Source organism: Notothenia coriiceps, unplaced genomic scaffold (genome assembly GCF_000735185.1).
Source record: "Notothenia coriiceps isolate Sejong01 unplaced genomic scaffold, NC01 NC01_scaffold00035443, whole genome shotgun sequence".
NCBI classification, from domain to species: domain Eukaryota; kingdom Metazoa; phylum Chordata; class Actinopteri; order Perciformes; family Nototheniidae; genus Notothenia; species Notothenia coriiceps.
The window spans coordinates 50,501-61,019 of NW_011368144.1; the positions used below are offsets into that span (position 1 = coordinate 50,501).

General features: G+C 41.3%; 1 protein-coding gene across 1 annotated transcript in view; it reads right to left on the reverse strand.

Moving 5' to 3' along the window:
- LOC104962881 (activating signal cointegrator 1 complex subunit 3-like) overlaps positions 1 to 10,519 on the reverse strand; it is a gene marked incomplete at its 3' end in the record, with an annotated part of 91,466 nt that overhangs the window by 47,316 nt on the left and 33,631 nt on the right. The window contains exons 2-3 of the mRNA XM_010791384.1: positions 4,915 to 5,013; positions 4,590 to 4,758 (exon numbers count right to left, since the gene is read on the reverse strand). Coding sequence (XP_010789686.1) covers positions 4,590 to 4,758; positions 4,915 to 5,013 — 268 coding nt within the window. The remainder of the gene's footprint in view (positions 1 to 4,589; positions 4,759 to 4,914; positions 5,014 to 10,519) is intronic.

Here is a 10,519-nt window from a genome sequence, read left to right on the forward strand (position 1 = left end):
ACGTGCTATTTTGTCTAGTCCTTTCAAACTTGATTTGAGTGAGCTGTCGTTTCCGTAAGCTTATGGTTACTCCCACCTGTAGGCTGTGTGTTCTTAGAGAAACCACTTTAGTTTCTATTTCTGCTCTGCTCCATTTCTTGTTCAGGTGTCAATGTTTTTTCTGAGTGCTGGACGATTCTATTACGATGTAGTGCTCTCTAAAATGTCGAATCAGTGGAAGGACATAAGTGATAATGTCCATTGAGTAGATAGGTATTTCGCAAAACTTCTATACTCTAATGTAGGGTCTTACATCCGTTATAGCGATGACATTGGGCATTTGATGAGACTTTGCAGATGCTCGTCAATGTAGCATCTGGTTGGCAGATAAGGGTATCTTCGCCTTTTTGGTAACATCTTACAAATTCACACCGTAACTCTGATGATTGAAATGTTGGCAGCACCTTAGTTCGGCGCTGGACCTACCTACCGGTTATTAGCCCGTTCTACACTATAGATTTTCAAAAAAGCTGGAGCTGGAGTGTCTGAGCTTGGGTTAGATTTTATTCAAGCCAATCTGCTGCGACCACATTACCAATCCCGGATGATTCGCGTCTTCGTCCTAGCCCGCATACAAGCAAATAAACTACCCTGGGGATCTTTAGTCGTAAGCAATATATATCAATTTATAAACTCCCTTAATACATCGGCGAAAACGTCTACCAGTTGTCACCCATGTCTCTGCCCCCCTGTCCGTCTCCATCGCCTGGTTCTCCGGCTAATGTATTCTGGACTCAGTAATTTAGTTTCTGCGTCGTAAGAGACGGGTGATTGTGCTACCGTAAATTTTGCTTCGTTTGGAATACTGAGGAATGTAATCTGCGGTTCTGGCCTCTCCCTAGCTGCACGCGCGGTTTTGATTGGCTAACCGCGATTGTAACTGTCAAGATTTGCTAACGGGATTTATTGGCTTGACGCTGGCTATCCGGCGTCCCTCCGCTTCAGAAGTGAACATACTGTCAACTTTTGCAGCTGAAACGCCAGAAAGCTCCGCTCTGCTACCTTCCTTAATTCAGTTCGGCGAAAAGCGAGTGCAACGTGACGTCACTCCTCATTCAACTAGTGAATGGGCGACGCATTGAAGACCGTTTAATTGAAGATGTCGAAGCTGTAGTGTGGACGGGCCCGTAAGAGCCCACATTTTGTTTTTATGTTACTGCAGAGCCACTCAAACCAGTCATGAATACAGCTCGTTCAGTTTTTTGTTTTTAAGGAGACAAGATTTCAACCCACGTCCTGGATGCATTTTTGTAGGCATTGGGATATAATATACCTTTAAATCGTCTGGAGCAGGAGAGAGGAGCTGTGGATTATTTGTTATTGATTTAATGCATTCCAGTGTTTCTTGGGTCAAAAACCACTAAACTCAACTTGAAAGTGACAGCCTCCAGATCTATTTAATAATGAAGACACATGTTTCATAAGCAATGTGACAAGCGATACTGTTTTATCTCTTAACGTACAGTTGCTGCTGTGTTCGTCTGATGGCAACACGATTGGCTAGTTATCAGATAATAAAAAACCGCCGCGGAACAAACAAAGTGTCAGGTATGAGGCTGCACTCAGTGTTATCAGATAATGTTGCTGGTTCTCCATGTAGACATTTTGTTTTTTCTGAAGTGCAAGCAGTCCTGATCATATCTAATCAGCTGTCATACCTAGCAGTTTAGGTTTTACGAGACGTGGATGGTGGAGTACAAGACGGTACAGGAAGAGAAGTGTGATATGTCAGCGCATTTGGTCTATTTTAAGACGTAGAATCCGAAGTCTGCAGCGCTGACTGACACGTTGAAGGTCTTCGCAATCCGTCTAATTTTCCCCTCCTACTCTCGAAAACTCCTCGGGTCTTCCGGTAGTGACCCGGAAAGGATTCAGCACCACCATGTGAAGGAGCATCTCATCTCTCTAAATGCACACGGTCCGAGGATCGGAGCGTCGGAGGAGGCCCTCTGGGAGGAGCTATACCGAGGAATACCGATGAGTGCCCTCCACGGCTCCTCCGCGGATGCATTTCCGGGAACGGTGGAGGCGTGACGCACGGCCAGACTTATCTCAGCCAATGACAGCTCTGCATGCATCTCCTGGATATTATTTTAGAAACTGCTTTCATCGCGTCGCGATGTTTCCAGAGAGAACAGCTGTGAGGTCCGTGCAGAAAGCAGAGCAGTGTGTTTAATCTATATCACTCAGTATAACAGGCCTACTCTCTTTATTTGCTTTAGTTTAGTAGATATCTACAAACAAAGAGTCCATATTTTTCTAAGACCATTTAGTGCTTCACATAATAAAATACACAACGGCTGTAGCCTGATTATGCTTTTGGAGCTGTAGGTGTTTGCGTGGTACAGTATGTAGGTGTGTGTTGTACAGTGTGTAGATGCGGCAGACAGACAGGTCTCAGTTGGTTTGGTGTCCTCTGCTTACTTTTAATACTTGTAAATACAACTTTTGGCCCGTAATTTCATTTCCTCATTGTAGCGACCAGTTCTCATTTCTCTAACCGCCTGCTGGTTCTCCTCCTCTCTCCTCGGTTCCCCTCCTCAGTCCTCCGCTCGCATCTCCTGTGGGCGGGACTAAGTCACGAGGATAGGAGTCGAGGAGGGGAAATTAGAGAATTGAGAAGGCTTCACTGTGTCTGACACTCCACAGCTCTGATTGGTTGCTTTCCTTTGGGGGCCTGCTGGATTCTTTCATGACGAGCACTGAGGGGGGGCAGGAGGAACCAGATTTATTTCAGAGAGATCTGATTCTGAATATTCCAGCAAACATGATCAAAACTGAACCTTTAATGACAGACTTGGGCTGACATGAAGGATCCATGTTTGTTGGTTTTTCCAGGCACTACCATAGTGGTTTTCACAAGAATCTTCAAGGGAAAAGCTGATAATCACTATAACTTATATTATTTAATAAATGAGTCATAGTTCTGTTTCTCAGAGCTTCTTCTTTCATATAAGTCATTCAAACAATTTCACCTATTGAAACACTGTGTTGCTTTTCTCTTCCGTTTCCTCTACCAATAATGAAATATAAAAATAAGAGCTGTCAATCAAACACAAATGTAATTAATCACAAATATTCTGTGATTCATCATGATTAATCAAAGTTTAAAATAATAGTGTTTTTGTATTTTTTGGAGGTAGATAAAAAAGAATACACACTTGTTTTATACTTAATTATTACATGGTTTTGATGATCTCCGAATTATTGGCATTTATTCTGACAATTCACTGACACTTATGCTTACACTTGCGCTGCACACACAATGTGGTTTCTGTTGGCCAGTACACAGCCATCTCACTATTCCTCAGCTTATGAACATGATCCCTCCATCCAACCAAAGATTATGCTTACACTTGCTTGTAAACGTCTCCCAAATAAAAACACCTTTCCTGGTCCCTGTAGTTCCTCCATGACCCTCAGTGCTTTTCATCAGTAATCCACCATATATCTGCTGCTTCAGTTTGTGAATTGAAGCCAAGATATCAAAATCTCTCATGTGAAATTATTCAATAAATATGGCAAATTGAGTCTTTTTTGTAAGAGCCTGTTTAACTGAAAGACTGGAGAAACATTAAGCTCCTGCAGCCTGTGATATCATCTCTTCGGTGCTCTGGGATTCTTTCTGATATGGCTGTAATTATGTCTGAGGGGGAATGTGGTCAGAAATTATGAATGCTTCCTTTCTTAGAGTCTGAGGAGTGAATGAGTGGAGTACAGGAGGATTAGATGCTTTCTTCTCCGCTCCACATGGAGTTGTGATGCCTCAGTGCAGCTTCCAAACAGATAATTCATTATGTGGTGGAGAGCCGCTGATTTAAGCTCACTGTGAATTATAGCTGCTGTTTTTAGACAAACTATCCTCTGACTTTAGCCAATGCTAGACTTTATAAAAAGCTTCGGTTCAGGATAAGAAGGAAAAATAGTACAAATCGTACACTGGAATAAAGTACCTTCAAATTAAACTTGACTAATTCCATTTTTGTTTTACTATTCTACTACTCCATTACATTTCAAAGGGAAATATTGTAACTCTTAATACACGATATGACAGCTTTTGTTACTAACTTTGACATAAAACCCCTTTAGATCTCTATATACTTTTTTTTATAAATAATAATTGCTTGAGCCATGCTATGATCAAATCATCCAATATTACTGATAATGTCATATATAATAACTGATCAATCACAGGAGACATTATACAGCTCTATTATATCACTTTTACTTTGATACTTTAATTTCATTTTCCTATAGAACTATTGTACTCTCACATAGGACCTTAAATGCAGGGCTTTTACCTGTAAGTGAGCATTCCAACATTGTGATACTTTCACTGAAGTAATGGAGTGTGTTATTCCCCCCCTGACTGTACTACAGCATGCAGTACTGGCTCTGACAGGGGACTGAAGCAACTGTTGTCTAACAGCTGGGAGCCTTCAGCAGAGGTCAGCTCTCACTCAATAAGTGTCAGTGCTTTACATTCAAAGCAAGTTAAGTCAAACCCCTGTTGTCACATCATAAATGTGTGTGTGTGAGAGTGTGTGTACCAGTGTGTGGGGGGTGTCTCTCGGGTAAGATGAGGTTCTGGAAGTTAATGATGCAGACGGCCTCTGCCCCCAGCCAGCGGTCGGACACCGCCCTGATGTAGTACTGAGAGGGCAGCGGCTCAAAGATAGGGATGGTGAACACGATGTGCTGAGGCTCCTCTGACACCACCTGCAGGAACACACACACACACACACACACACACACACACACACACACACACACACACACACACACACACACACACACACACACACACACACACAAATCAGGAAACACTCTTTGAGAAACACAAGGACAATACAAGCAAGTAAAACAATGACTGACCTGTTTCTTCTGCAGCAGGATGTGCTCAGAGTGGTATATGTGGTCATTGATGGGGTCCTCCACCCACAACCACCAGGGCTCACCCACTGACCCGTGGACCTGCACCATCCAGCAAAAGAACATTTAATCATTTAACATGTTCTGTTCAGGCAGGCGCAGTGAGGTGAAGATAAACATAAACAAACTAAATAATGAACACAAAAACACACCAAACTCTTATGTTTGATGGTGAAGTCAGTGATGGAAGAAGTACTCAGATTATTGAAAGTAGCAATACTACAGTGTCAACATACAAGTATAAGATCTGCATTGAAAATTGTACTGTATTGTACTGTAAGAGTACAATAGTACATGCATAATATTATACTTAATTACCAAAAGTTATTATTGTATTATAATTATTGATGCATTCATGTGTTCATAACTTCAGTGTTGCACCTGGAAATGTGCGGAATTATTGTATGATTGATATTTGGTTGATTTATATTTTGTATTTATAATTTAAATGTGCAAAGTAACTACGGTAGTCTCTTAATCTGTAAAATAAATTTAGTGGAGTAAAAAGTACAACATTTGCCAAGTCGAGTCAAAGTATGAAGTAGCAAGATGAGACAATACTCAAGTAAAGTACAAGTTCTTAGTTACATCCCACCAATGTATGAAGTACAACAAATCCCTGTAGTCAAAATGTAATATCATTCCCCCTAAGCGCAATTTGAAGTGCATTAAAAGAAGTCTGAATACACATGTCAACCAGCCGCTCTGATCTGTGCCACGAGAAAAGAGCCTGGGGTGAACGCTCCTGAGTTATGGAGGCTTCCAAATTTCTCAACGGCTTGCATACTGTTAGTGAATTCTGTGAAAGCTCTACGATGAGTGGGCCGACCTGTGATCCAGTCTCCAGTGTGCCGGCAGAGAGAGGATTCACTCTGCACAACAAAATATATATAGTCGGCAGCAGCACACCTTTATTTAAATATAATGAGCCAGACAAGTCTATAAGAATTTTAGTTTGTTTATATTCTGCTTTATGGTATCTGAGAATATGCGGGGGAAACTCTTTGAGTTAAGAGAAATGGCTTAGGCATGCGTTATTTGTGTTTCAATCAATCAATTGTTGGGCTTAATGTACGAGTCCAGCATGCTTAAACATAAATCTTGATGCCTTGATGATGTCATTCTTTATTAATATATCAAACTCAATAATAAACACGGATAATATTTGACTGGTCCCATTTGTCTAAACGTTGGCCAGCACCACTTTATTGGAAATTAAAAAACGCTAATGTGTGTGTTTGGCATGAGTACATGCTATGTCTTATATTTATTTTTTTAAGGAATAATAAAACATTTTTTGTAAAAGGAAATAATTCCTCTCATGTCCTCCCTGATTAAAGACACTAGGTAATATTTTTCAATATATGGGCCATTCTACCGAATTGGACCAAAGTCAGGTTGCAAATGTTTTGAAATGTTGTATGTTTTGGGTATGTTTTTTTCCCAAAACTTTGTCCATATATATTTTGTACCATATCTAAATTACATATATCTAGTAAAAGAACCGTACATTTTTATATCGTATTTTTAGACTGCATTGGAATGATCTTCCTCTACCAAAAATGGTCACTACCGAAACATAGTAAATACAGTGTAGTAAAAAAGTGTTATATTAACCCAGTGGTTCTCAAACTTTTTCTGTCATTCCCCACTTTGAACAGGTGGGCCTTTTCAAGCCTCACCTGTTCCTCATCGCTCAAATCAAATGGTAGGCCAAGCTTAAAATGGTCAAATATATCGTTCTATAACAGGGGTCTCCAACCTTTTTTAGGATGAGAGCTACTTTCAAAAAATGAAAGAAAGTCATGAGCTACTTTTACTCCTCTTTTTTTGCAGTGTATATATTTAGCACATTTAAACCTTTGTGTGCTGTTTGGGTCTGTGGGATCCGTTTTCAGTGTTTACTAAAATAAAATGTATTCAATTTAATTATTTTAACCTGCTTTATTGGGGGGTGGACCTCACATCCTCTCGGGGGGTATGCACCCCCGGGAAGATTTTTTTTTTAAATGTTGAAGTGAAATGCATCAATCTGGTGCACTTTGAGCACAACATGAATTTATGGATACTTCTCTTAACACTCAGATGAAAGGGAACTGTATACTTTTCAATAATCCAAACATCTTTAAAATATTCTTTTTATTTATGCATATTTTAATAATCACTTTTTACTGTCCTATAGCACACATTGGAATGATTTCTTACCTTATTTTTTACAACCTCTCTCTCTCTCTCTCTCTCTCTCTCTCTCTCTCTCTCTCTCTCTCTCTCTCTCTCTCTCTCTCTCTCTCTCAAAAACACGTTCTTTATAAACAATTTTATGATAATCTCTTGCCTTCATTTGTTTAGCATTGTCAATTTCCCCCCATCCATGTGTCCGAGCTCTATTGTGAAAACAACATAAGACACCTTCGGCATCGCGACATTTTCGTGGTGGTTTTAGTAGACTCGGCGGCCGATTCTGTTTGACTACCGGTATGGACGGGACAGGTCGGAAGGTAGACACGGTGTTTGAAATAGCACGGGAGTAACAGTACCACGCGCAAAGGTACACACAACTCGTCCCGAGAATATGAAATTGAAAGTTGTCGCGGCGACGGGCCTCGGAGCACCGCGTCCACAAAAACTCTCTCTCTCTCTCTCTCTCTCTCTNGAAGCACCCAACCGGGGACTTGTGAGTATCCCCACACCCGCCCGGCGCCTCACACCTTGAGCAACTCCGGAGAAGAATAGAGTCCAACCCCTATCCAGAAGTAAGGTTCCAGAACCGACGCTGTGCGTAGAGGTGAGCCCAACCAGATCCAACTGGTAACGCTCCACCTCCCGCACAAGCTCCGACTCCTTCCCCCCCAGAGAGGTGACGTTCCACGTCCCCAAAGCCAGCTTCTGTCGCCCAGGTCTGGTCCGTCGAGACCCTCTGCCTTCACTGCCACCCTTCTGGCAGCGCACCCGACCCCATCGCTGTTTCCCGTAGGTGGTGGGCCCGCGGGACGGAGAAGCGGAGGTGTTGCCCACGTTGCCTTCTCCGGGCCGGGTATCCTCACTTCGTGTGTTGTCTTTCATGAGGTCTTGTGAACCAATCTTAGTCTGGCCCCTTGCCTGAGACCAATTTGCCATGGGAGACCCTACCAGGAACACAAGGTTCCAGACAACACAACCCCCAGGTTCATCAGGGCACACAAACCTCTCTACCACGGTAAGGTGCTGGTTCTTCAGAGAGGCCAAATTAAGTCTAGCCTTAAAATTAAATGTTAACCTTGTAAGGAGTGGAGTTTGTCGTCAATGTGGTTCTTTCTCACAGCATCCATTTGCAGGAAAGTATAGTTCTTTATAACACTAATGAGGCCTCTGTTATTTTCAATTCTTCCAGTGAGAGAGTCAGTGAGCTAGCATGCAGCATTACTAGGAACCTTTAATCAAAGCATCTACTGTAAATGGAATTCAGCCATCTTTAAAGGTCCCATGTTTTGGCCATTTCTACTGATCATAATTCCATTGTTGAGGTCTACTAGAATATATTTACATAGTTCCCGTGTTGGCGGGACGTTGCGGGGCTCGCTGGTCCGCCCTGTGGGGCTGAAGGAGCGGACAGTGTGAGGTGGATTACTGGTGTCGTTTCCTGGTTGCTGCGTGGGGTCTGCGTGCCATGTTAGCGGGGCAATGTCCCGCTAACGATGGCACTTGGTCTATATCCAGCATCCAGGGAAACACAGCGGGAAATCCACCTCACACTGTCCGTTCCGGGAGCTATAGAACAATAGGCACACCCTCTGCCAGGGTGGACTCCTGAGCTGCGCGGGAGTCCACCCTGGCAGAGGGTGTGCCAATTGGTCCATTTGGACTTAGTGACGTCAATGGGCCCCGGAAGAAAAAAATTGAAAAATTAAATCTCCAACGAGGCGTTCTGGGGCAGCATAGACACGTCTTTTCTGTGTTAGACTTTTAATCACTACAGGATTTACTTTGAGGGTTTTTGACTTTGCAGACCGTTTACATGCAGAAAAAGCTACATAACACACAAGGGGACGGGTAATAACCAGAAAAGCATATGATGGGACCTTTAATTTATTTCCATTTATAACACTCACTCCAACCGTATTGACTGTCTAACCACAACATACCAATAAAGTATAATGCATTATCAAAGGTATGGGAGTGTATATTGACACCTCAACTTTATTAGAATACACCTTCAGACAGAACAGCTGATAGCTTGTATTCATTATATTAACTTTGCCTGACAATTACTGTTGCTAACGTCAGTTTATGAAATGTTTACTATTGTAGTTATATCACATCTAAATTAATTATTTATTCCATATGTTGTTGCATAGTGATAATTGGTGCAGCTCCCAGGCCTTGGTACACACATGCAGACAGCTATTGATAAATCCAGCAGCCAGGTGTGTTGGGAACATTGCATTTAACCTTCTTGTATTGATTGTGAAAGAACAGAGAGCTGGTGGACCATACTTGAATACAAACTGTAGTAAACAACCAATTGTAAAAGTAATTATCCTAGTAAAGTAGATGTGCTTCGGTCAATGTTTAGCACTGCACTCCCCAAGCTACAAGTGTGAATAGATAGAACTCAGTTGTTTTTTATGTTTTTGTTATATTTTACCCTTAGCAAAATCGGTATATTTTCCTATGAAACTTCACATCTATTAAAGATTGGGTTGTTGAACTAAGCACAAATGAGTGTTGATTTAGTCATCCTTATTTCTGAATGTCCAGCATTATTCTCTTCACGCAAACAAAACCTGTGTTTTACATTGAAGTGAACTTAACTGTTTGTTCAGTTCTATACTCAACATCTGCACATTAAAGCAATACGTTGTAATTGTAAACATATGGGAAATACCAGGCAGCATAAAAGTTCTGTGTTTTCAGCTGGTGTGCTTTGTAAGTTAAATATTTTGGAAGAATATATAAAGGAAACGCACAATTCAGGCCACAGCGCTCGTACAACTAAATAATTTATCATTCACTCTTCTATGTTAAGATCACTGTAATACTGACACAGACATAATTTCTGTTTGAATAACACATTATTAACTGGCTGATTGTTGGCATTTGTAAAATGTTTACTTTGTGGTGTGGCCAAGGATCCACATCTGGATGGAGAATTGATTTCCCAGATATAAAAAAGTGGGGGTTTAAAGAGGGTAAACTGTCAGCCAAAGCCTGCATAACACTGGGAGACATATAGACTGTTTACACCTGTGTTTGTCCCTGTTTCACGCAGCTACCCCAATAAAAATAAAAATAAATGTGTTGTTTACTGATATGAGGAACATTTATTGGGTCTAACTGACAGAAGCATTCTGTTTCTGTTATAAGCAAGATAAATCAGAGGGAGTGATTATCAGAGAAAAACAGACGTCAGGGAGCTCAAATAGTTTTGTATCAGCTTGCTCGTTTTGCTGCCAGCAGTATACTTATCATTAAATATAGCTGACAACAAGTGGTTGCTGTTTAGAGAAACAATGTCAACATATCATTTGGAATCCTGTAAGCGAACATGCGTTTACGATAGCATTTTATT